At 36.8% G+C, this 26,811-nt stretch overlaps 2 protein-coding genes and 1 long non-coding RNA gene across 4 annotated transcripts; 2 read left to right on the top strand and 1 right to left on the bottom strand.

Moving 5' to 3' along the window:
• Positions 1 to 599: 599 nt before the first annotated feature.
• LOC147764382 (uncharacterized) lies at positions 600 to 12,541 on the bottom strand. Of its 2 annotated transcripts, XR_015331716.1 has the most exons (3): positions 12,239 to 12,541; positions 8,177 to 8,234; positions 600 to 1,547 (listed from the first exon to the last, which is right to left on the bottom strand). It is a non-coding gene; the product is annotated as an uncharacterized LOC147764382 (long non-coding RNA). The 2 variants fall into 2 exon arrangements; XR_015331715.1 differs by lacking the exons at positions 600 to 1,547; positions 8,177 to 8,234 and adding an exon at positions 9,998 to 10,379.
• On the top strand, positions 12,535 to 19,097 carry LOC106173008 (neuronal acetylcholine receptor subunit alpha-2). The gene is made up of 9 exons (XM_013553970.3): positions 12,535 to 12,793; positions 14,352 to 14,494; positions 14,967 to 15,011; positions 15,217 to 15,326; positions 15,821 to 15,995; positions 16,169 to 16,448; positions 16,709 to 16,795; positions 17,037 to 17,158; positions 18,108 to 19,097. Exons 1-9 carry the CDS (start codon positions 12,700 to 12,702, stop codon positions 18,393 to 18,395), a joined length of 1,344 nt encoding a protein of 447 aa, XP_013409424.2. The 5' UTR covers positions 12,535 to 12,699; the 3' UTR covers positions 18,396 to 19,097.
• Positions 19,098 to 19,895: 798 nt separating this feature from the next.
• Positions 19,896 to 25,906, top strand: LOC106173021 (neuronal acetylcholine receptor subunit alpha-5). The gene is made up of 9 exons (XM_013553996.2): positions 19,896 to 20,091; positions 20,704 to 20,852; positions 21,102 to 21,146; positions 21,614 to 21,723; positions 22,352 to 22,526; positions 22,855 to 23,143; positions 23,998 to 24,084; positions 24,430 to 24,548; positions 24,901 to 25,906. Exons 1-9 carry the CDS (start codon positions 19,983 to 19,985, stop codon positions 25,162 to 25,164), a joined length of 1,347 nt encoding a protein of 448 aa, XP_013409450.2. The 5' UTR covers positions 19,896 to 19,982; the 3' UTR covers positions 25,165 to 25,906.
• The last annotated feature ends 905 nt before the right edge of the window (positions 25,907 to 26,811 follow it).

The following is a 26,811-nucleotide window of genomic DNA, read 5'->3' as shown; positions in this document are numbered from 1 at the left end:
TATGCCTCCAAAGGCAAGAGGAAGAAGCTTAGAGAGCAGAAAAGAAGGAAAGAGGAAAAGAAAGAAGGGGAGAGGAGGAGGCAAAAACTGACGTACGCCGTCAGTACGTCATCACAAGCGTGTGATGCAAGTGTGAAGCAGAAGTGACGCAAAATCGAATTACTTTCGCCGTGCGTTGCATTCTCTTGGTAAGTGGTGAGTGCGTGCCAGTGTGCAGGAAGCAAAACAAACTCACGTGGCCCCTGCGACGCGCAAGGCAGACTTGCACCTTTTCATTGAAACCTTTCCTCTACGAACCTTTCCTACCTTTACGAACTCCACGGCCTCAGAAGAATATATTTACTTTTTTTATCTCTTATTTGATATCCATTTAAACTTTAATAATATTCATCGTAATTCATTTATGTAGTTTAATATTTATCAATGAATGCACCGCCCCTAAATTATCATCCGCAACCAATGCATTAAACGGTTTCCAATGAACTGACACATTGCATGTGCTCCTATTGACAATATCTGAATTGAAAAAAACAGCGTTATCATTGGTCAAAACGCTATCTTTTCAAGACCGTTGATTGGCGGAAAAACGTTAAGTCCGCTTAAGGTTAATTGCTCAAACCCGCATATATAAAATGGGAGGCCTCTAAAGTTAGACCAAATTGGCATTTGGTATTTACTGAAAGCACAAGTCAGAAACTCCAGGATCAACTGAAAAAATCATATAAATCTTATAATGTACAACAGCACGGAAACAGCATTGCCTGCCTGGCCAAATATGAGCTCTGACAACTTCACAGAATTCAATGAGTTTGTCGCTCCGTCAGATACTGTTCTGCGTTTACTGCATTTCGTCACGGTGATGCTATTGATAATCATCATCCTTTCCGCTGTAGGACACATTGTTGTCATCATCTGCATCTACAAAGACAAAACACTGAGAACTATATTCAACTGTTACGTGGTGGCCTTGTCGCTTGCTGACTGTCTCATCGCGCTTATTGCGGCTCCGATCCACCTTGGTGAAACGATGTCTACGGGTCCAACGCACATGGCATGGTGCAAGATAAAAGGTGGTGCGGCAGCTTTCTCCGTTATGTATTCGCTGTTATCGATGGTTGTGATAGCTTCAATAAGGCTCCAAAGTGTCGTCAAGCCTTTCAAGCGATTAAGAGCGTGGATTGTTTATCTAGCCATCTTTATTCAAACGATCGTGAGTTCTGTTGCGACCGGCCTGGTTTTAAATAACCACTACGTGATGTTTCCCTGTCATACGGCATACCTTTTGAAGAAGAGTGGCACCATTTACACCTTTTACCTTCTATTCCACAAGGAACTTAAAAAGACTGAAAATGGGAAAACTTTTCTTTTAGTCTTTATTGCTGCAGTCATGAGTTTTTTGGTCAGCATTACATTCTACACAGTGATATTTTGCTCTCTGCGCTCCCGTAGATCTATCGTTATAGCGCCAACTGACACGAACAACAGTGAGACTAACCAAGGCGTTGCTGGGGCAGCCCATAACACGACCACTGTCCTTACGGCGTCAGCTGCAATACAAAAAGCGGACATTTTGACTTTAAAAACAGCACTGATTCTGACAACGATGTTCTTTATAAATTACATCCCTTCTTTTTTTCTCGGTTTTACTACCAACACAGGATATCTTTATCCTTTTGCGACGGCACTGATGTATTTTCATTCCGCGATGAATCCAATTATTTACTTTTGGTCGTCTGGAAAGTTTAGAACCTCCTTCAGCAAACTGTTGTCCAACAAATGCCGACATCCCCACAACGGATAGAGGGACCATAGCGTTGACAGAACCATCACACGCTTCACTGATAATAAAGAAATACCCAATGACAGATCAGACTTACTGTAAGGTAATCACGTGTTTACTTAAAAGTTTTTGAAATATCTCCCACAACTACTGGGTGAAAGTCTGCAGTAATACAAAAATGTTGACATGTTGATAATACATTAAAAAAGAAAGAAACGTGTATTTTGTACTTGTATTGTAATGTATAAGACATGGATATAGCAAGAAGAATTTAGAATAAATAAGTGAGAATTCTAAAAATGGCCTCTGCATTCATGATAATATTACATTAATCCACCTACTTGAGGCCAGATATTTTACAGTGTAACAAACACCTTCATCTAAGCTCCCAAAATGAGAATCATAGAATTCTATATAATTTTTCACAATGATTACTTCTTTTGTTTGATATGTCATTAAAATTAATAGGTTATATTCGCACTTTGGCAAACGTTGCCTAGTTTTATGTAGTTTGCTTTTTTTGCAAGAATTACTCATTTAACGTAAAAATTCATTGAAAAGACACCTGCCAGTACGAGGAACTGCACATATTTAAGACCAGGCATTCTTCTTGCACTGAGGAAAATAGAAGAGGTTTATTTTGTTAATGTGTCTTTATTGAAAAATATTATATATACATGTAGATGTTGTATGCCAGCATTGGTGCTTCTAGACATCCTTTTTTGTATATTTGTGATATGTTTGGTCATGAATGGGAAAGTTTTTGAATTTCTGTAATAAAACTGTCTTATGTGTCATTTTTATTAATTTATAATTTTATTTATCCATCAATTCATACACTTATCCATATTTAATTTGTGTCATTATTGTTGGTATTTCCTTTATTAATTTGTGTGTTTGTGTTTGGACCCTTTTATGATAAAAACAGAAAGGCACACATAAATTAAGGGAAATAAAGAAAATCTCATGAAAAAGTTGAATGAGTATGTAAACTAAGCTTAGGCTCCTGTTAGCAGGTGTAACTTTTCATCTTAAATGTGTGTATGTTGTTCAGTCAGACTGTTGTTACTCCTTGGCAACTAATCATTCGGAATTATCACCGTGATACTACTTGTATTCCTTGTACATATAAACTGAATAAATGCTCAATTATCACCCTTGTATTCACATTTTATGGGTTTAATTTTGCAAAAACTGTTATGAATCAAAACAACGAAATGCGAATTCATTCAACAAAAGTGCCAATTTTGTTGGCATATCGTTTATCTTTACAATCATAATGACTGTATCTTATGAAAACACAAGTTGTCTAACCTTTTCATCACATATTCAAAATCAAAAGATGTAGTGATTTACAAAATTGCTTACGTCGGACGGAATATTCGATGTTCTTGTAATTTGTAAGCTGTTACATTTTGGGTAAATAACATGATAAGTGAAAAAGTAAAATTACATGATAAGTGAAAAATTTACTTCACCCTAATGTATTCTTACGTTGAAATGAATATCACAACGTTTCGACCTTACCACAAGGTCTTCTTCAGGCAAAGCAATTTTGAGTTGTAACGGTGTCACGTGGTGACAGTCTGCGCGGGATGTCTCCCAGGGCCCAGTCCCACAGATGTGGTAGTTGGTATTGGGTTGGTATTGGAGCCATATATATGTACGTGAAAAATTGTGGGTTATATTTGGATTTTTATGTTTGAAAAAAAAAAAAACATTCTGAGAGGTGTCAAGAAACCGTGGAAACATCTGCCCCTTGAAATACCATATACATGTAGCTCATAGTGTTCCTTAGAGACGTGCACTACATCATGATAATCCAGGATAAACTGACCAATACTGTGACCTGTAACCAACGTATCGCATTTAATTTTTTTAAATTGGGAATGGGAATCATCCTAGTTCCTCTAAAGTCTTCCGAGAATTAGCGGGATTGGGAGGCAGTGTGGCAGACTAGCGAATGTGGGGTGGCAACGAAAATAAGCTGACAGAACTCATCCATGGATGTTCTTCTGGCTGTTTTGAACAACAGTAGGTGTTAATTTTGTTCTGCGTGTTACTCTCTTATTGTTTTCTAGGACTACATAAAATTCCACACATTGCTGAAAGGTTAACGACACCTTACGCTGTTTCTCGCACATTTTCTAGGGTTGTATGATGTCGTGCAGAGCCAACAGTTTCATTATTAGGCTACCTCGGGTGATTTCCATTTTATTAATCTTCTTACTTTATAATCCTTCGCCCTTCCCTGATTCTTACACACCCACTTCGATGTGACAGGAATGGTGGCCATATGATTGGTACAGATTTGGGTTAGTCAGAATAGTCAGTGGGTAACTTAGGCCACACTTTTTTTATTTTTATGGATGACATCCTCTGGGGACCCCTAAATCGGTGCGAGAGGGTGAAAAAAAAAACAGTCCAAAAAAAAAATACTGCTTAAGTAAAGGAATGCTGTCAGTACAAAGCTGGAAACACAACTTTACCACAGAAACACGTATCAAACTAACAATATGTCTTTATCCATGCTCTCAAAATATTAAAGCATTGTGAATACTTCGTAGAAAGGTAAAACAAAAGTCATGAATAGATATGCTGCATATTACCAAATCTATTTAAGGTTATTTCATGCATTTTGTTGGTATAGCAATCAATAAAACAAATATACAGTTTGTCTTTATTTGAACTCTCAGAATATCAAGCATTATGAACACTTCACAGAAATGTTAAAAAATGATGCAAAGATATGCTTAATAGTACCAAATCTATAAAAGGTCATTTCGGTCGATGCCATTTGGTCTACTTCGATTCACACGAAGCAGCCAAACTGTCGGGTGGCCTGACCGACCTTCAGCTCACCAAATACCTCGACGCCCTTGTCGACCCTTTTTTCGCTACAAAAAACCTAGTATAGATCTATGCTGTTTTGGACAGAATGCATAATTGTAAAAAGGTGATATCTCCATGCCCAATATCAATGGCATAACAATCCAAAACGACGGCCCCGTTCTCTTTATGGCTATGTATAATTAATTGGCGTGTAATTTGAAAGTAATCCTAGAAATGAATTTGATGTCATCCATAAAAATAAAAAAGTGTGGCCTTAACTGTAAAAAGTCATCGGGAACGGTCAATTCCCATAATAAAATCACATTATACAATCGTTCTAATATAAGTAATAAAATCCTTCTAGAATATGTTCAGGTGAAAATATAGGATAAAGGAGTAAAAAAAAAATGAATAAATTTTTTAAAGCTTTTGTTAAAAGTTGAACCATGCTACAGTATATTTAAATGCACCCGCATTATATCCTGCCCGGTTTATTAAAAATCTGATACTGTCTGTTAGACCTGAGGACGGAGTGTGTAGAGTACGAATACTAACAGGGTAAACATTAAAAGTAAAAAGCATTTATAAATATCTAAAGCTTTTAAAAGATGTGGGGTATGAGACCTAGGGCAAAGGAACATAGAACTGTTATGTGTTTGTTTTGCAGTTTTATCGATAATTTTTAAATCCTTGGACGTAGTGCATAGGGCATAAAGACCATAAAACATCAATGGAGCTACAGTAGATTGCCACAAGTAGGCCTTGGGTTTTGTATCTAAACCTGGAAAATTGACACCCTGTGACATTATTTTATGAAATTCCCTATTGGCAGAATTCACTCTGTTTGTTATATGATCATCAGCATTACACACGTTATTAAATGTCACACCTAAAATATCTAAAAAATCTGCATTTTCCATGAGATTCTGTCCTAAAAGCCCATGTTGGGTGTGATTTCAATAAGGCTTTCATACATTTAGATTTCTTAAGGCTGAGTTTCTATCTCCAACACAGGGAGAAGTCATGGCAAGCATTAACTAACAACTGGAGCGAAGGCACAGTAGTAGAGAAAATTGTAATGTCATCTGCATAAGTAATATTATTAAACGTGTTCTTTCCGAATGAAACTCCAGAGTTCATAGCGGATAATTCCCTTAGCAAATCGTTAATGAATATGTAAAAAAGAATTAGAGATAAAATACTACACTGTCTTGTACCACGAGAGATTTTAAAACTTATACTACGTGAAATAATGGCAATTAAATATGTTAGGATTCTTTTTTAGTTCACTAATACACAAACTGCTGAAGCGAAGCAATCTTATATGACGCTATAAACAGTTTAAGGTGTGAAAAAAAGAAACATTTTGATTCATTGGGTTGGTAAGGATCTAAAATTAAAGCCATTAGAATTTCCTTAAAATGGATAAATGAATGGATAAGAAACTGATTAACTTAACAAACTGATAACAAATAACTGATAAATCTTTTAACTTTTTTATGCTTACCACCCGTAAGATGACACGTGTGTAAATGTTTAATGTAGTCACTGAACACTGAAGATTTATCTGTTAATAAAAAAAAATTATGTAAGTAGTAAATAAGGTAGTTTTGTCAATGGCTAACAATATCCTTAATAACAGATTAAAATGAAATAGGCAAAAATTGTGGGCACGGGTAAAACCTGTAGCAGAACAGTGGTGAACGAACTGTCTGGAGTGGGTCTCTCGTGAGGCGAGGTGCAGGTTTTTAAGCAAGAGACAGGGGACAGTGGCTCATGGGATGAAGAGGTTGGGTGAATAAGTGTCTTACATTAGAAGGAAATCTTACAAATGAGACCTCACAGGGCTACATTTGCTGTTGGTCCAGACTGATATATATATTATATAATAATAATAATAATAATAATAATAATAATAATAAAAAGTCACTCCTACTGCCATTATGTACAGACTTGACATTTAATATGGAATATTTCGGTTTCGAAGGTATGCCTAGGTGAAAATGCATTCTTTTTTTCACAAACTCCGATCTCATATAAGATATGTGATTGGAGAAGTGTGTAGTCAGGTGTCTCGCTACCAATTAACTGAATACCAGGTTTGTTGCGCTGCTGCATTATGTAATATGCAGTGATTTAATTGGGTAGTGCTCCTTTGGGCTGGTCAAAGCTTGGGTTTGGCAAAGCATGGTTCTTTCAAAAAAGTATCCATATGTCGGCAACTACTGCATAGAATAATTTAAAATTTGGATGCAAGTGGTCTGGTTTGCTGTGTGTAAAATGAGCTATGCAGTGCTTTACAAATTTGTTAATCTGTGGCAGAATGGCGCGAAAAAGACAGGCATTGCCAGACAGATAATTGTGCCAAACGAAACGGTCCGCACAATTTTATAGAGTAATGCCCAGACTGATGTACCTACACAGAGGCCACACCCAATGTATTGCCACCACCAGGGCAAAGGACCCACTGTCTTTCGGGATATGCAGTTGCAACTAAACAAAAGCCACCCAGTCCGTTCAGAATGAGAGGTAAATTGCCACCAAAATGCACTTTTCAAGGCCCTTAGAGAACACCAAACTGGTTTTAGTAGGTTAGAATACCAGACGACCTCCAAGGAACCCACTGTAAACAGCAAAACATCGTTGTTTGTTTCTTTAATGAATTGGGGACCTTGACTGTTTCTGGGTTGAACACTGAAATCTCGTGGCTTTCTGTATTGAGGTAAGATTCCACCTGTTCCGCTCAACAGTCAAAACAGAGTTTACAGTTTACATCCAGAAGAGGCCAACGACGAAGCGTGTGCCGCATCTAAAGTGACTTAGGTCATTAACAACGTCAGTATTTGGAATGGAAATCACATTGGTGCCAAAACACCAATGGTAGTCATCGACGAAAACCTGAACCAGATGAAATAAAGAAATAATCTGGGAACCATTTGGCTATCATTTGATAGGGGGCAACATAGGAACAATTTTAGGTTGCACGGTGAGATTGCCGGTTCTTATAGAGCACTTTTAATAGCAGATTACTTACAGAACCAAGGGAATGAGCAGCTACCTTGGTCATCAAAATCACCATATTTGAACCACATAGACAATATGTGGGTAGGCCAATACTCGCCAAATCAATGGCCTACATGACCTACAACAAAACTGGACCAAATTGGACTTTGTGGAGCGTGTAACTCCTTTACAGACAATAATTTGGAAAATATGGAGGTCCAAAATAATATTTCCCCACAACGGATAGAAGGACCATAGCGTTGACAGAACCATCACACGCTTCACTGATAACAAAGAAAAACCCAATGACCGATGTTCAGACTTACTGTAAGGTAATCACGTGTTTACTTAAAAGTTTTAGAAATACCTCCCACAACTAGGCCTACTGGCTAAAAGTCTGCAGTAATGCCAAAACTTTGACTCATAAATTTTTAATAAATAAGAAACGTCGTGTATTTTGTACTTGTATTTTTGTATATAAGGCATAGTTAAAGCAAGAAAAAATCTACAATAATTAAATGAGAATTCTAAAAATAGCCTATGTATTCGCGGTAACGTCACCTGAATCCACCTTGAGGTCAGGTACTTTACAGTGGAACAAACAGCTCCATTTCAGCTCCTAGAATGAGAATAATAGAATTCTCTTTAATTATTTCATAATTATCTTGACATTTACTCCTTTTGTTTGATATGCCATTAAAACTGATAGGTTATATTTATACTTTGGCAAACATTGCCTAACATTACATAGTGTCTTCTTTGCAAGAATTACTCATTTAACATAAAATGTTTGCATTTAAAAGACACCTGCCAGTACGAGGAGCGGAATATATTCAAGAATGACCATTCTTCTTGCTCCTAGGAAATAGAAGAGGTTTGTAAATTTATATTTATTCAAAAAGATTATATTAAGATGATGTATGCCAACATTGGTGCTTTAAACCTACATTTTGGTTATATGTGATATGTTTGGTCATAAATGGGAAGAAGAAAGTTGTTAAATATCTAAAATAAAGCTGTTATATGTTTCATTTTTATGAATTATCTTTTTTTATTATCAATCTATTCATTCACTTATTCATGTCCATCTTTTATCTGTATCATATTGTTGATATTTCTTTTATCAATTTGTGTGTGTGTGTGTGTGTTTGGACACTTTTACTTTAAAAAACTGAAAGGCACATAAATAAGGGGAAACAAAGAAAAATCACATGAAAAAGTTTCATGAGTATGTAATCTAAGCTTGGGCACCTGTAAGCAGGTGTAATTTTTCATATCTAGTGTACAATGTACGTGTGCTGTTTATTAGAGATTATTGATAATCCTTGGCAACTCTAATTCAAGCAGGATTATCACCGTGATATTGCTTGTATTCCTTGTATATATAATTATTGATGTTCAATTATCACCCCCCGATATTCAAATGTTATGAGAAGAAATTTGCGTCAAAGATGTGGTTATCAACCAAAAGAACGAAATACAAGTCCGAAAAGAATTTCATCCGCTGTGTTATGTTATAAGAATGAATTAATTTTTCTTCACTCAACAGCTTAATATTTAAATAGATTTACGTCCAATATTTTGTTGTCTGACAGAACATCTTCCTCAGGGAATGAGGCTATCCAGGGCTCGTAACTCGAAAGCATCGTGAATTGCGAATAGCGATATCACCTTTTATTTCGAGGCTATTATATGGGGCGAGTATGAGCGAGTTATGGAATCGAGACGCTTGAACTTGGTCGCAATGCGCAATGCTTTCGAGATAAGGGGCCCAGGTGAATACATGAATAACTAGACCTTCTTCAGGCAAAGCAATTTTGAGTTGTAACGGTGTCACGTGATGACAGTCTGCGCAGGATGTCTCCTAGGGCCCGCTCCCACAGATGTGGTAGTTGGTACGTCAGGCCACAGGGCGGGAGAGGAATTTTTTTTCTGGAATGAACAGAGCCATAAAAACCACGCATAAATAGTAAAATCTTTTAACTTTATTGCCTTCCTAATTTCTAATATGGCCGATAATTTGAAAATAGAAAGCTCCATATAAAGGTTAGAAAGCAAGTCTGCCCTGCCATACGGCATACCTTTTGAAGAACAAAAACACTAGGAATTTAGGGAGACAGAAAATGAGAAAACGTGGCTTTTAGTCTTCATTGCTGCCGTCATCAGTTTTGTGGTCAGCATGACATTCTACAAAGTGATATTTTGCTCTTTGCGCTCCCGTAGATCTATAGTTATAGTGCCAACTGACACGAACAAAAGTGCGACAACCACGGCGTGATGTTTCCCTGTCAAATGACATACCTTTTGAAGAAAAAAAGACACCATTTACACGTTTTATCATATGTTTTACAAAGAACTTAGGGAGAAAGAAGATAGAAAAACTTGACTTATAGTCTTTATTGCTGCAGTTATCAGTTTTTTGGTCAGCATTACATTCTATACAGTGATATTTTGCTCTCTGCGCTCCCGTAGATCTATAGGTATAGCGCCAACTGACACGAACAACAGTGAGACAAACCAAGGCGTTGCTGGGGCAGCCCATAACACGACCACTGTCCTTACGGCTTCGGTCGCAATACAAAAAGCAGACATTTTGACTTTAAAAATAGCACTGATTCTGACAACGATGTTCTTCTCAAATTACATCCCTTCGATTTTTCTCGGTTTTACTAACAGCATTGGTTATCTTGTTCTCTTGTTCTGCTTGTGACATCACTGATGTATTTCCATTCAGCATTGAATCTAATCTTCTACATTTGGTCGTCTGGAAAGTTAAGAACCTCCTTCAGCAAATTGTTATCCAGCAATTGCCGACGTGCTCACACCAGATATAGAGGGGCCACAGTGTTGACAGAAACTTCACACGCTTCAGTGATTAGAAAAAAAAAACAAACACAATGGCCAATGTACAACAGTTCAAATTTAGTGTGATCGCGTGCTTAGCATTTTACTTTTTTTCCCGAAATATACCCACTCTACTGGGTAAAGGTCTTCAGTAATACCAAAATGTTAATAAATTAAGAAACGTGGTACGTGTTATGCAATCGGCATAGGAAGCAAAATCTAGGATAATTACTAGTAAGTGAAAATAAGAAAGAAGGGCTTTGCATTCGTGATAATATCACCTAAAACAGCCTTGAGGCCAGATACTTCACAGTGTAGCTAACACCTTTATCTATGCACCCAAGAATGAGAATCAATATCATTCTCAATATTTTTTTCATAATAATGCTTCACTTTTATTTCTGCTATCTTAAATACTATTAAAGTAAATTTAATAGGTTATATTTACGCTTTGCCAAAGGTTGCCTAACATTACATATTGTGCTTTTTGCAAAAATATCTCATCTAACATAAAAATTTGCCTTTGAAAGACACCTGCAAGTAGCAGCCGAGAAACGGAACACTCAAAATCGGCCATTCTGCTCGCACTGTACGAAATAAAAGAGGTTCGCAAGTGTATTTTTTATTGAAAAAGATAATATATTTCTTGTATTATGTCAACATTTCTGCTGCTGAATGTCATGACATCTTTTGTTTACTTGCGATATGTGTGTTCACAAATGGAAAAGAGAAAGATGCTGAATATCTAAAGCTGTTTTTACTTTTTATTTTTATTATGTTTTCTTTATTTATCCTTCTATTCATTCACTTATTTATTTCATCTTCATCTTCATCATTATTGTTATTGCTTTAATCAATTTGTGTGTGTTTGCACTCTTTACCTTAAAAATTGAAATGCACAATTAAATTATAGAAAATATAGAAAATCATTTGAAAAATTCACACAAATTAAAATCATTTTTCCTTGCCTGTGTTCATATGTTTTGATTACCGTTTCATCCATGCTTAGGCGCCTGATGTAACTGGTGTAACTTTTCATATCAAATTTACGTGTATTGTTAATTACAGGATATTGTTAATCTTTGGCAACTCTAATTCACACAGAAGTGTTCTGATGCTGAGCCAATAATGTGCTATGGGCATACTCATAAGTAATAGCCGTGGTTAGACCACTGTAATTTCCGGCGGAAGGCTTATATTCTCTTATTACAGGTGTGGTGTGAAATTTAGATCTACATGTAACTACGTCCCTGCAAAACGAACAACCTGTTGTAGATACAGCAACCATCTACCTGAATTCCAACCAATCAGATTCGTCTACTTAATGCTGCAATCTTCCTTATTTACGAATCTGTCTACATTTTTTCCATTTATTTTCAAAATAACATAGGAAGTACCTGTCCTTCCAATAGGTCATTGAGAAATAAAGTTTTATCATGCCTCCACTGTAACTTTACAATGATAAGATGGTATAGGGTGCACGTAACAAGGGAAAAACACCTGCTATGCAGTCAATATATATATATATATATATATATATATATATATATGTATAATATATATATTATACATGTATATAAAAACCGTTTAATACATTTGTAAAAATACATCATCGATTTTAAAATTTTTACGAGCTACATATTGTATGTATTAAAGTTTTCTCGCTTCTGATTTAAATATCAATAGATAAGTTCCAAAGCTAAAAAAAAAATGAATAAATAAATAAAATACTGAGAAAAAAGGTATAAGCACATTGTTGCACGCCCCTAATGTCCTTACTTTAATCCTGCTGCCGACACAATTTACACGCCGCCAGCAATAACGATTATCCAGACTGAGAAGCTCTGGGGGTAGCCTCTCTACCTAAATCCACCCACTTTTTACGCCTACTTGAATTCCAGTTGCTTTGGGTGTTAAAAGAAAGAACGTGCATAAGGTGCCAACTCCCGGTCTTTGGTGTCATACAACGAATACATACAGTGTACATTGTACAAGACTCCCGATCATCGCGAGATGGGAAATCAAGCCGGATGGCGAATTATAACCATCGTGTTAAATGCACGGTTTCACGTTAAAACTGGGTCACCTTGATAGCAACACACACTGATACTTGTATATGTATATAGCCGTATGAGCTGTATAAGCAACAGTTGATTAAGAGGTCCAGGTCATTTCGAACTTCAACTGGGTGTTAAAGAAATCAATGAGAAATTGTCTTGGTACAAGATAACCTCGAAGCGATGGCTGCTTCCAACAGAAGCAAAGAATTTTGGCATATACCAATGTTGTTAGAGGCTGTCATTTTGCTAGTCATAGGTCAGGTGTTTTGCGCAGGTAAGCTGTACTGGTTAAATGAGAGGAAAAGGACAAGTGTGTTGAGACAACAGCACCCTGAATGTGCTACACTGCACGTTTAAATGCCACAAATTTAGAAAATGGGCGTCAAAGAAAAAGTAACGGTGATGTATATATATATATGGGTGGTAAGTACTCGTACATGATATTAATGCTGTCAACCGACGTCGTCTACCCATACAATATTAACGCTATCTTCATATCGGTTATATACCAAACAGGTGGCATGGATAATGGCTTGTGTGTATCTCAGTACTCTGAATATTGTACATCTAGCTAGTCTAATCGTGGCACGAGTAAGTCCAGAACTAAATGTGGTTTCTATCACACATACAAAAAAGGTCTATAAAGGGATATCGTTAACCAGGTTTGCTTTGGTGTGCCTGTTAGGTTTTTAAATTAATGTGTTTTCGGCTGTTCGGTCCACTCCAAGCTTTCCTAGTAATATCCTTTCATTGAAGGGAGGGATCATCCCAACCTCTTTATATAACACCCACCGGAATGTTCGTTGGTCAATAGGGGAGACCGGGGTTAGTTGGACCCCGGGGTAAGTTGCCCCTCCCCCCCCCCCCATAAATTTATGACAAAGTAACTATGGGGTAAAAGAATTGATCACATCATTTTGTAAAGTGACCGTATTCAATAGTGTTAAGAAAGCGTCGGCAGTGAGTCCAAATGAAATAATTTAGCATCTTAAAGTAACTTTATTAAAGAGACTAGATGGGGGGGCCAACTTACCCCGGGGTCAAACTAGCCCCGGTCTCCCCTAGTAAGTGTATAACATTATGCCACTGATATTACCTTCATTTCAGGGGCAGCTCTATCTTCCAAGGGTCCGCTATTGCGAGGATCCCCTATTTTGAAAACTTGAGGAGTCTTGATCTGAAATCGACCGCTATTCCGAAAGTCCACTATTCGGAAAGTTTGAGGGCATGTTCCGAAGCTCCACTATTCTAAAAAATTATTGTTGTGCTAGCTGCGCTTAAACGAGTTGTATTAGTTGTGTAATCAGGGCACTGAACTCTGTGTTTAAGAAGCGCATTTAACCATCAATCCTTTAAGTTTTCGAACCCAGTGCTCACACTGGTGTCTTTTGTATATGGATTTCATGCTCCGTTATCTCGCTTTCATATTTATTGGAAGCATCGTTATTCAAGTCGATGTCTATGTAGGAATCTGCTTTTAAAAATAATTTTAACAAAACATTTGTTACAACAACACATTTTTAACGGCAACACATTTATGTTGTATGTAAAGTTAGAAATTCCTACCATAGCCCATAGTCAGTTTCTATGCATTTCTATTCATTTGCGTTTAGTGTGCTCTTGTATGCATATACGTACGCTCTTGCGCTATTTTCAATCTGCACTGCGAGAATTTGCTACCTTTGTGTTGTTCTGTTTGCGCTCTATCTGTACTTTCGTACATGTAATAGCGGACCTTCATAATAGCGGACCTTCGGAATAGCGGACCCCTTCATTTGACACTCTGGTCAGAAAACATAAAATGTCCATTTATTTGTATACATTTGTTTTAGACAATAGCAGTTTCATAACTCAAGAAAGGCGGCTGTATAAAGACCTGATGAAAAACTACGTAAAATCCATCAGACCTGCCAGGAACGCAAGTGATAACGTTACGGTTCGGTTTGGACTGTCCATCCTCAACATAGCCGATGTGGTTTGTACATTCTCCACATTTTGTTATTTCTGCAAATGCAGCACTTAAATGGTTTTGATATGTGCTAGATGAAATGCAAAAAATGGCAAGAAATATGATGAAAATGATGTTACCGGAAATCCCATTGCAGCCACTCGTATTTGAGATGTTTTGCATGACTGTGGATAAATGAGAGCAAATATTGGATTTGATATCTAAGAATTGTGTGACACTGTGAAGTTTAGTATCTTTTCTGTACAACTGCGTAACCGTTATGTTTTATTAATAGCATCTTAAATTTCAAACCGGCTTCGTCATTGTTATTTTTCTTGGATTTTAAACGTATAATGTGATAGCCTGGCATTACACGTTTTGGCTAGGGAAAAGTCAGTAATTCGACTAAAATTCCATTTTCATGTCAAATGCAAACTACTGCCATAAATTATGCTTTGTTGAAAATACCACTTTAGTGAAAGATTTTGCTCTTTTTAAGGATTTAAAGACGCATACACTTTCATTAAACGTTTGGGCTGATGAGGTAAGTGTAGGCCTATTTAATCTTTACTTTATCCTGACGTACATTATTGATGCAATATTCTTTATATGTTTCTTTCAAGTTCAATGTCCAATTAATTGATTTCACAGAAGGTTTAAGTTCTTTTGAAAGCATTTAATGAATGACTTTACAAACCTGCTTATCTTTAACACACGATCTCCAACTTTACATTCTTATAAATGTCAAGGTATGGAACGAGCCTCAGCTCTCTTGGGATCCCAACCTTTATGGTGGAGTGAAATCTTTGCAAATACCAGCCGCCTCATTATGGAAACCGGACATAACACTGTATAACAAGTAGGTTTAACTTGTGTTTAAACGTAACAGGATAATGTGAAGGACTTGATCGCAGAAATTAGTTTCCTCTAATTTGATACTATTATAGGCTGATTTCGAATGCCACTGAAAATGTGTTTTGGGTGAAGATAATTGGTCATAAAGTGTGGTGGTATAGTGGCTTGTACATTAAGTGTTATTACTGTAATTTGCAACAAGCAAATCTGCACATTTTGAAAGATATTCAAACGCCTACTGAAAGTATAATATTCGCCTACATTATTCATATCTTGTGGTTGAGAAACAAGACATAAAACTATTTGAGAAAGGGGAAGCTACAGGAAAAAAATTGTAGTATAGCCTTTTCCTTTCCCCACGATGCAAATAAATGTAATCACTTGCCTTTTTCAAATATCTATAGATATAAAGGCAACCGATACAGACATCTCTGAGAAAATTAATTTGAGAACTAGTAAGAGGTCGGAGGTTTAACGGTCTTGATTATTATATTGCAGTTTTGGGGATACATACACTCAAGAAGCAAATGCGGTCGTCCTGAATACTGGAGTTGTGTACTACGTTCCTTATATGCGCCTTAAATCCTACTGCTCTTATGACCTGACCAGGTTTCCATACGACACGCAAGAGTGCACGCTGCTGTTTGGATCTTGGGTTTACGATGAATCAATGGTACAGTGTTGGTGGGCGTATTATCTTACTTCACACACACACACGCACACACACACACACACACACACACACAAACAAAAATGACACCTATTAAAAAAAAGGGAAGCTTATATCGACTCATTATGAGCTTACATAACCGTTAATTGCTTGTTTAATTTGTTTATTTATGGCAGCTTGACATCCAACTGAATGGGAACAGTTCTGAAAACTACGTGAGCCTTGCCTCATTTCGAGAACACCATGAATGGAATGTAACCATGGCAAGCGGCCGACGTGACGTCATCAAGTATCCATGCTGTGCACATGGGTTCGCCCATTTGACATTCACATTGACTATGAAACGTTTAACTACGTACTATACATACGTGTATGTTACACCATGTATGTTATTGAACCTTCTCCTGCCATTGATGTTTCTATTACCCCCAGAAACCAGACAGAAAACAACTTTAGGTAATATACATGTATAAATTAAACCGTGTTGTACAGTGGACAAACGGTATTGGCTGATGCTCTGCTTGTAGACTGTAGTATCATGAAATAGTGAGTAAAAAACTGACTTGCTTAATGTCTTTTGTTGAATCTAACTTAACTGTGAACGTTTGAAAATAATAGTAAATACTTTAGCAGTGATTTTCTTAGAGATTCATCAGTCGTTTTGTTACATCATGTACATAATACGGCAAAAAAATTAACCTATTGTTCTTTTATAGGTATCGGCATTTTCATAGGATATTCAATCTTGTTGCTAATGCTGGAGATGACACTTCCATCGGCCTTTTCGTATGTACCATTGATAGGTAAAGATTCAAACACGTTATGACGTGTTATATATATATATATATATATATATATATATATATATATATATATATATATATATATATGTTTTAAAATCAAAGCCTGAAAGTAAAAAAAATCGAATTTTCCTACATCGATTGGGTATTATAATCTTTTAAGCTATCATTTCTTACTTCCAAGTTCCATACACTGACAATATCGTATTTCTAATATGTGTTGATTTCTCATTTTATTTTGTAGCTATGGTCTACGTCACTGGCATGATTTTAGTAACGATATCATTGGGGATTGGTGTTCTGACGACATGTTGCTGGGAATATGCACCTAGGGCAAAGAGAGAAATGCCCCCTCTTTTAAAAACGGCTAGTACACATTTATGTTGATTTTAGGTCAATTTTGTTTTCTGATATCTTGGTTAAGCTTTAGTTTTGCACATATAGAAAAACATTTTCCTTATGTAATTTTGCACATATATGTCTGTTTTTATATAGAGACACAGATGTGTCTGTACATATATATAGCCGTCACCTGCGTCTACACCTGCGCCGTGCACTTTCAGAGATAACAGATAGGTGGAAAACCGTTTTACCTTTTGTCATCAAACTTACCGTACTGATGAAGATTCATAATATATAGATCGAGTTTGGAAATCAGCTTTATCGGACCATCTTTTTCAAAAGTTATCCCTTTTCCCCTTTCATATATGCATATATGCAATACAGATAACACATTTCTAAGTGAAAGCCAGTTGTCTTCAAACTTACAAGAGCGATCAGTATTTCTAAAATACAGGACGAGTTCGAAAAACAAACTGATCGAATTGTTTTCCTTGAAGTTACGCATTTTTTGTAAAATGTTCACTTTTCACATATTGGCATTTTCATGGTGTAACATTGAAATTCCGTGGTCTTGAAGACCACTGCTAGTCACTATTTCTGAATATCTTTGATACTTATGTTATATTATTAAAATTGGTGTTGATAATGCTGTTAAGCATAATTTTATGATGTAATATTTTGGGCACTGTTGCCATAATAACCATTGAAAAAGAACCATGATATTTAAGATTATGAAATTTACAGAAATGATTCCTAGAACTAAAATACATATCTAATTTCTACCAGGAAAGTCCATTTATTTGGCTGAAAAGGTCAGTTTTTATCCCTGTAAGCATATTGTATTAATGCATGAAAATTAACAAAATCACCTATTTAGTGCGTCCTTATTGGCTGCTTTTTGACAGCTTTACTGCCTTGTTATATGATTCAGTTACATGAAAAAAAAAAATGAAATTTCATATTTATTTCACAGGTCTTTCTGGGTTGGCTTGCGCGAGTTTTGTGCGTCAATAGAGATTCATACACCCCTCACCAACCAGATGTCTCCACCATACAGCAAATGTCGCAACTCCAGATGCACGATCCGGTACAGGAACTGGAAAATGGTGCCTTTGACGTCAATGATAGATACAATGTATTGACAGTGCCTCGAGTTCATGACGTAATTAGTGCTGATTGGAGGGCACTAGCAGTGACCGTAGATCGCTTACTTTTTGTGGTGTTCTTGGTCGTGAATTTGGTTCTTACAATAGTGCTCTAGTGAAATCTTTATTGATACACGGAAAAAATTGTTATGACTGAGCGTGGCGTCACCCCCATGGCTTCGTAAGCATTTGTCGTAAAAATTTAGCGGAAAAGGACTCTCCATGTTGACGAGTCGGATGGGAAACGGTACGAAAACAAGCCAGGTCAAAAGCTCACTGAATGCCAACCTTCTACCAGGGCCACAGGTTGATTTTTTCACTCGATATTCACAGATATGTCTCTGCCTAATTCTTTACATTTTTATCTACTGAGTATTTTTATCTGTACATTTCACAGCTTATTGTAGTAGGCCTGTGTGTGTGTGTGTGTGTGTGTGTGTGTAGAGCACTAAATCTGAATGTCTTGGATAAAGCATTGAACATAATTAACATAATTGACTAAATAGGCCATGAAATTTTTGAAAGACCAATGAAAATATGAAAACCATGAAATTTAACTCAATGCATTTCAAAGAAATAGATTAGCTTAAAATAATAAATACGATTGCACATATACACGTAGGCTACGAGACACATCTAAGAAAGAGGATAAGTAGAAGTACTTATTTAATATGTATACAAGGATTGTTTTACATACATTTGGCCTATTTTGCATCCGCAATATTCCCTGTTGTTGAATATTGATATGCTTGCCATACCGTACTAGATTCTCATGTAGAATACATTTAAAGCTCAATAAAGGTGCGGTGATTACGTAAGTGTTTTCTTTTGTTGGTTAATAAAAATGAAACAACGCAACAATTTTCGGCGAGGCATTCAGCATTTTCAGTAGATATGAAAATATCATTCCTGTCAGATTGGAGAAGAGCATAAAGTCTGCGCGTTTGCCAAACAAATTGGACGACGTGGCTAATTTAAAATAAAAACACATCACAAATGGGTTCAACTTAAATTACTGAAGAAAGTGTGTACATAGATGTATTTTAATAACATAAATCGCCCCCTACTAACGGTTGCCAGTTTTTGTCCCCACAGCACTTGAAATGTTAAATCCTGTCAACCAATTTTTGGGTGACACAGGTAAGAAATACTCATATAATTTACTTAAGATAATAAAAGAATAGTCAGCTTGGACAAAAGCCCTTGGAATTTAATAAAAGTATAGATTCATATTTTAATACCATAATTGACGTAAAGGTAAAATATTTACCAGGTTCGATATTGATTGATCTTAATTGGTCGACTGTACCTTTTTGACTTCATAAGTCTAGTATCTATTGATTTAAAGTACGCCATTTTCTTCAACATCCTGTTTTTTCTTATTTCTGTTTTGATATTTTAAATTTGAAGTATTACACTCTTATTGTGGCATCTACTTATCACAAATAACTGCTTTGAAAAAAGTCAAAACCATGGCTAGGGCTTTTCAGCTTAAGTGCAAAACCTGTCTTTTCAAATTTAGTGTGCACCCACAACCATCTGGTTCGACTATAGAACATACAGGAAAAACAATAGGAAATATTTTCCCGCGCGTTCCAATACGACCCAACATTATTTAGAGAAGCGGTAAAAATGCCATCTCGATGACCTAGTTAAAGCGTGCAGATTACAAGATTACGAAGTGAGGGCACTGTGGGAAGAACATGGCTAAAGTTGCATGTTTTATAGTGCTTGAATTCGTCCTATTGTGCTTTGTGGCTGATGTTATCCTAGCGCAAGGAAGACCATGGAAGAGAGGACGTGGTTTTATGGGTACGGTTATTTATCCTTTTATATACTTCGTAGAAGGACTGAAGTTAAGGTCGACAGGACCTTGCAAGTCAGTCAGGTCGGTAGCAATGGAGTAGTGGCAAAACCAGAGCAATGAGTTATATTGAAAACATGTTTTAATCTTTCGAGTCGAGGGTTAGAAAGTCAAACATTCAAACGTCTGCAAACCCTATCTCTGTGATTCGTAAACAAGATACGTATATGCACACCTTAAATAGACGACGTTTCAGAGAAAGCTTTTCAATATGTAACTTTTTCTGTTGATTCTGGAAACGCCCCCAGACGCGCATGTGAACTTTGAACTGTTTCAATAATGTTTCTTGCCACTTGTTTAAAAGCATTATCCTGGCAGTAGGTTTGCAGTGAAGAATGGTATATCTTGTAGGGCTGCTTGCTTTTGACACTGATCTGACGCTTTTTTAAAAAAAAAATTCGTATGATTCCGATGATTAGATTGTTGCGAAAGATAAAGCTGGTTAAAGTGAAATAAAATCTTTACCCGTTAAAGAAAAGTGTAGCATTTTAATCTAAATTTTGATAAAAAAATCAGTGTCGCCACACAGTGTTTTAATTATCCTCTGAGTTTCTCTTTAGGTAATAAATCACGTGAATTTGATAATGCTGAGTCCCAGCTACATCGAGATTTGTTGAAAGGATATTATCGTTATGCACGACCCGTTGAAAGCTTTAATGAATCAGTGACGGTAAACTTGGGTCTCCAGTTGACTAACTTAGGAAGTGTGGTAAGTATTCCCCTGTTTAGAGAACTCCGACATTGAATGTTTTTCTTTGCCAGGTAATCCAACTGTTTTGAGAAGGCACTGATACAGATCGTAGCCGTTAAAGAAAGTTTTCATCTTCCCTATTTAAAACCTTATTTCTATTTTTAATCACAGTAAATAAAATAGTCCGGATGCATAATTGTTTGATTTAAAATTGTCTGTTTGCGATTTCTCATGAAATAGATAACCTTTCCTTATAACATTTTCCAGGACTTTCAGTGGCAGACTTTATCCGCCAATTTTTGGTTGATGCAGGTAAATGAAAAAATTGAGATAACTCCATCGTCACTGTTTTACCAAAATGGCTGAAAGCCACTGTAACATCAATATTACGAGTTCTAGTATTTACCAGTTTATTCACTTATTGTCGTTAAAACATTAAATTTCAAACCGAATGCAGCCGTTTGGTGAAATATTTTCTGAAATTTAACGTACATGTACATGTATGTGCTCATTTGTAATTGCACATTTGGTCAGGATGTTAACTGAACTATCTCTGAGTATCATAAATAAAAAATAGAGAAAGGTACTTGCAGCAACAACAGTTTTAAGGAATCGTTTTCTATACTTTTGATCGAAACTTTTTCATCTCTTTGCCTTCATACGGCGCCTCTCTTAGAATGTTCAGTTGGATGGATATGTTTGCTTTGTTGTCACAAGTGAAAGTGAAGATTGTTCTTTTTCATTGTGTTTAGAATTATCATATTAATTGTTGGTTTTAGGTTTGGCATGACTTCCGTTTGACGTGGGATCCAGCCGAATACGACGGTGTTAATACAATAAGAATGAATCCGTACAACATTTGGTATCCGGACATTACTCTTTATAACAAGTAAGAAATCTGTCTGATGGGAAAATATCACTAAGCAACTGCCCCCCCCCCCCCCCCATACACCCCCCCCTACCTAAAGATAGTTTTCAGAACCTGTCAAGTCTACTAAATACGGCCTTTGGAAAAGAAAATTATCTCCATCCTGTTAACATTTTACTTCACTATGGGATAAAGTCACGTTTGAATCATACTGTTCACTGTTGTTTATTGGTAATCTTTCTTTACTTAATTTAGCAAGTCTTAAAAAACAAATCACTCAATCGTCTGCGGGTTGTGTCGTTCCTTGGTTAGTAATGAAAAAAGCGTTGTGGCTTAAGTGTTACGCTACTTTCAAAGTCGTTCATAAGTTATGTGTGGGTGTGTCTCCGTGTGTGTGTGTGTGTGTGCGCGCGCGCGACACTCATTGAAAATTTATTGGTGACATATCCAGCTCATGCAATGACCAATAGAGATCCTAAATAGCGGAGTGGGTTAACTACCTAGGAGGTCAGGTCACTAGGATAATTGACGCAAAGTGACAAAGTGACTACCTCTCGACTAATCGGTAAGCGTCAAAATTCGTGATCATGTAACGAAACCGTTTCTTATGTTGAAATGGCTAAAACCAAACCGAAACATATCATTTCAGTTATGGAAGCCAATACAAAGAAAGCTCTCTTGTGGCAGTGTTTCATGATGGCACATGCTTCTGGATCCCCCATGTCCGCTACATAGCTCTGTGCAATTACGACCTCAGCAAGTTTCCCTATGACACTCAGTATTGTTCTCTCCAATTTGGATCTTGGACTTACAATGGACACGAGGTACACTTGAAGTTAATTATATATATACTTGTTAAATATGACCTTTCAGAATTACTGATTTATCTTGGATCAAAATAGACATATTGGGTCATGACTACGTTAAGATAAATTTTGCGCTTCTTTTGTGAAGTTATCATTAAATGTACGTGTATCTGATCCACAATATCTCCCTTATCTAGTATGATATCAATCCAACTGCAGCCTCTCTTGTATTCAACTGACAATTTAAAACGTCTTGTAATTAATACTCACCAAAATCATCTTTTTTTTCTGAAAAGTATTAATATTTACATTAATAGTAATATGTTTTATGTTTCGTTTTCTGCAGGTTAACTTGGTTCTCCAAAGTCAGTTAGACGTAAACCAGTCAAACTCTTTTTTCCTGCAGCAGTACCGCGGTCACTATGAATGGGACGTCAGCAAAGTTAACGAATCTGTCTCAGTTAAATATTATCCATGTTGTCCTGAACCTTTTCCTTCCATGGTGTACTGGATTCGTCTGAAACGGCTGTCAACTGCTCACACATATATATTTGTAACACCCTGTGTCCTGTTAACATTCCTCGTTCCTTTCATTTTCTTGCTTCCTCAAGAAAGTAAGCAAAAGATCCAACTAGGTATGTATGAAGTATGACAATTCATGTATTCATTAATCTGTTTTGAATATTAGTTTTTGAATTTTGTCCATTTTAATTTATTGGTACTAGTGGTTGTGAATTAAGTACGGTTTTGAGATATATGATATTCAATGTTCAATGTTATATATGTTATCCAAATCTGATCAGATTGGCAATCCACTTAGTTGAAATACCCATGCATTCGAATCTCGCCTAGGCACATTTAAACCCAGACACACAGGCGGGATTCTAATCAAAAACAAAAAATGTTTAACAGTAGGTTTTGAATTGTTCAACTGCTGCATTGTCTGATTTGGGTGAAAATGCAAAAAAAAAAATAAAATAAAAATAAAAAAAACAGCATCACAGACCATATTCTTACGCCTACTGTATTCCTATGCTCTGATATCAAAAATGAGTAAAGTTACAGCTGTTGAACAATCCAAAACTAACAATTTAAGGCAGGGCCGTAGCCTCCGGGGGGGCAGGGGGGGCAGCTGCCCCCCCTGGGATTTAGAATTTTCCACACTGGTAGGGGGACACCCCCTCCCCCCTCGGGGGCTTCGCCCCCTCGTGTCCGCTTACTGCCCCCCCTGGCATTTTGCTCAGGCTACGGCCCTGTAAGGTTAACTGTATATAATACCCGTGACATTTAAATGTTGACTTTGTCATACTTCTTATGAAGACACTTAATATTATTATTGTTACAAATTATTGTTACAGAAACGTTAAAAACCTAAGGAAAAGGAAGCAAGCTTTTTTTTTTTTTTTTTTTTTGATAGATTAAAGTAACGTTCTTTTTATTTGTCGGTTACTGTCAGGGTCCTTGAAATCTTAAGTCTTTATTTCCCCAGGTATTGGAATTTTTGTATGTCTGACAGTGCTCCTGTTAATGTTACTGCAAACTTTGCCTGCGGCATTTGCAAAACCTCCGATCATAGGTAAGAATCTTGAATATTCTTATGATATCTCTAAATAAAATAATACCGTGGTAAGATCGCATGCCAAAATACTTTTTCTTAATAATAATGTGTTAAAAAATCATTTATTTAACAACACTTCGTCTTTATCTGGTTTACCATCACTGTTTACGTTTTACCGACCAATGACAAAGTTTAGAATACCCCCACACTTTCATCCTCCGTAAGCAGAGATTTTCTTGCTCGCCTTCTATTTAAAGGTAAGGCGTAGCCGTACAACTGTAACAAATTGCCCTTGGCGTCCAAATATGAATAGTGTATTGCGTTAGGTTCTTAACTAAAAATATACTTATTGCAAAATTGCAGCTGTTTTCATGGTGTCTTCCATGGTGTTGGTTGCGATCAGCATCATACTGTCTACTGTCACCTCTGGTATGTGGACAAACATTACGACAAAACGTGAAATGCACTCTGTCTTGAGACTGGTAAGATACGTTTAGTTATTCTCACCGAAACTTTTGTCCTAAAGGCGTGTTGAACATCATCATGAGTAGAACATTAGACCAGGGAATTATATCCGATATAATTCCCTGATTAGACTTAAGAGATTACAGTCGTGAGAGATGGTAATTGCCTTCGGACTGAAAGAATTATTAGAAGGAAAGCATGTCAAGTCATTATGGATACGTATTGCAAACGTGGCGCTACACTGTAAATAGCTGTTTTCATTTTGTTACTCTTCTTTATACTGATTTTCTCCTTTATTTTCTCATGATTAATTGCATTTCTATTAATTATATTTCTACATAAAACACCACCGATTTTCTTTCACGACAGATCTTCCTTGACATCCTGGGGAAAGCTTTATGTGTAGATCGCGGTGCTTACAACGTGGCTCACAGCGCCAAATCTAATGATGGTGATTACGGTAAAGACACCCAGACCATGGAGACCACGGACACAGCTGCGGTGTTGGCTGTCCCCAAGGTGACCGACGCAATAGCTGGGGAGTGGTATGCTTTCGTCGCCGTTCTCGACAGGCTTTTGTTCTTGATCTTCTTGGTCGTATCCATAATTGTTGCAGTTGCGTTCAGCGTGTAGATTCTACATATTTAAAGCGAAATACAGCTTGTTTGGGCTAGGTGACAGTCTTAGCAAGGACTGGTTGACAACCACAAAACTGAACTTGAGGCGTTTTTCTTTCTTGTTTTGAATTGTTCTAATTATTGTACCACCAGCGTAGGCGCTGGCGGTACACATGGTTTTAGTCCCGACCCGTATGTTCCGCCGGCTCCTGCGGCTCCTGCGGCTCCGCCGCCAAGTCACCGTTACCGCTTCTCCTCCTAGACGGTAATGGCCTCCATACCCATCTCTTGGATTTAGGTCACCTATAATCTCAACTCGTTCCACGTAAAATTTGGGCTTTGTCGGTATTGGGGTCTAGGTGTGGCACTCATTGCAATGCACCCTTGTCCAAAAATGGCAAAATTAAATGCTAATTATCTCCCCTACGGAAGGAATTATGGGAAAAATTTCTACAGACAGCTTTCCAAAAGTCATATGTGTAGATTTCAAATATGCCCTTGGATTTGACCTTTGACCTTTATTTCAAGGTCAAACGGGCCAAAATTTTCAAAAAAACAAAATTTTTGCCGAAAAAAAAATTATTTGCGGTCTTATTCAGACACCACACAGACTTAACTAATAATATTAATGGAAAGTGTTACCCTTCAGGTCATCTTTCATCTCCGTGAATTTGGGGTCAATCGGTGCATTTTCACGGAATTAGCGGCCATAAGATATCGAAACTGAAAACTGTCTCTAAATCGGGAACCGTTAATGCCAGACACCCATTCTTTTTTGCATTTTGTAGAGCATGTAAAGCAGAACACTGGAGGTGGTCTCCGTTTTTTTGTATTCCATACGGTTTTCGAGTTACGCTGTATCAAAAAGTACATATTGGTGGTGAAAGCAAAATGTGCAGTACGGTAATGGATAATAAATTTTGAACTCCGGAAAAATAAAACATAAGGCTTGGCAAAGCAGACAACTTGTGGTCAAAAATGACATTATTTCATCAAATTTGAACATCTGGAACTTCAGAGCACCTCCCATTTCAAGAATTTTGACCAAAATGACCTTTTCTTTATTTTAATTAATTTTTTCTGTAGGAAATTTATGGCACATTATGGTAACTCCAAAATTATAACATTTAGTCCCTTATATCTCCAAAACTGGCAGAGATAGGTCCATAGTTACTATTGAAGTTGAATAGGAAGACATATACTGGCAATCTAAATGTGACCTTAAAATTGACCTTTGACCTACTTTTCACCATGAACTGAACTTTGCAAATTTTGCTTCCCTTTTATCTCCAAAACTGGCAGAGATAGGTCCATAGTCTCTATTGAAGTTGAATAGGAAGTCATATACTGGCAATCTACATGTGACCTTAAAATTGACCTTTGACCTACTTTTCACCATGAACTGAACTTTGCAAAATTTGATTCCCTTTTATCTCCAAAACTGGCAGAGATAGGTCCATAGTCTCTATTGAAGTTGAATAGGAAGACATATACTGGCAATCTAAAAGTGACCTTAAAATTGACCTTTGACCTACTTTTCACCATGAACTGAACTTTGCATATTTTGCTTCCCCTTTATCTCCAAAACTGGCAGAGATAGGTCCATAGTTACTATTGAACGTGAATAGGAAGTCTTATACTGGCAATCTAAGTGTGACCTTGA

This window comes from Lingula anatina, chromosome 1 (genome assembly GCF_051362555.1).
Source record: "Lingula anatina isolate TDL-2025a chromosome 1, LinAna3.0, whole genome shotgun sequence".
In the NCBI taxonomy this organism is placed as follows: Eukaryota; Metazoa; Brachiopoda; class Lingulata; order Lingulida; family Lingulidae; genus Lingula; species Lingula anatina.
The sequence above is the reverse complement of the archived record's forward strand: the minus strand, read 5'-3'. Positions and strand labels throughout refer to the sequence as shown.

Bases quoted from the DNA above. Each gene is read 5' to 3' on its own strand.
- LOC106173021 (XM_013553996.2), top strand. From the start codon at position 19,983: ATGGCTAAAGTTGCATGTTTTATAGTGCTTGAATTCGTCCTATTGTGC. The intron at 22,527-22,854 runs GTACACTTGAAG...CGTTTTCTGCAG, and splicing joins GGACTTACAATGGACACGAG to GTTAACTTGGTTCTCCAAAG. The intron at 24,549-24,900 runs GTAAGATACGTT...CTTTCACGACAG, and splicing joins TGCACTCTGTCTTGAGACTG to ATCTTCCTTGACATCCTGGG.
- LOC106173008 (XM_013553970.3), top strand. From the start codon at position 12,700: ATGGCTGCTTCCAACAGAAGCAAAGAATTTTGGCATATACCAATGTTG. The intron at 15,996-16,168 runs GTACAGTGTTGG...TATTTATGGCAG, and splicing joins GGGTTTACGATGAATCAATG to CTTGACATCCAACTGAATGG. The intron at 16,449-16,708 runs GTAATATACATG...GTTCTTTTATAG, and splicing joins CAGACAGAAAACAACTTTAG to GTATCGGCATTTTCATAGGA.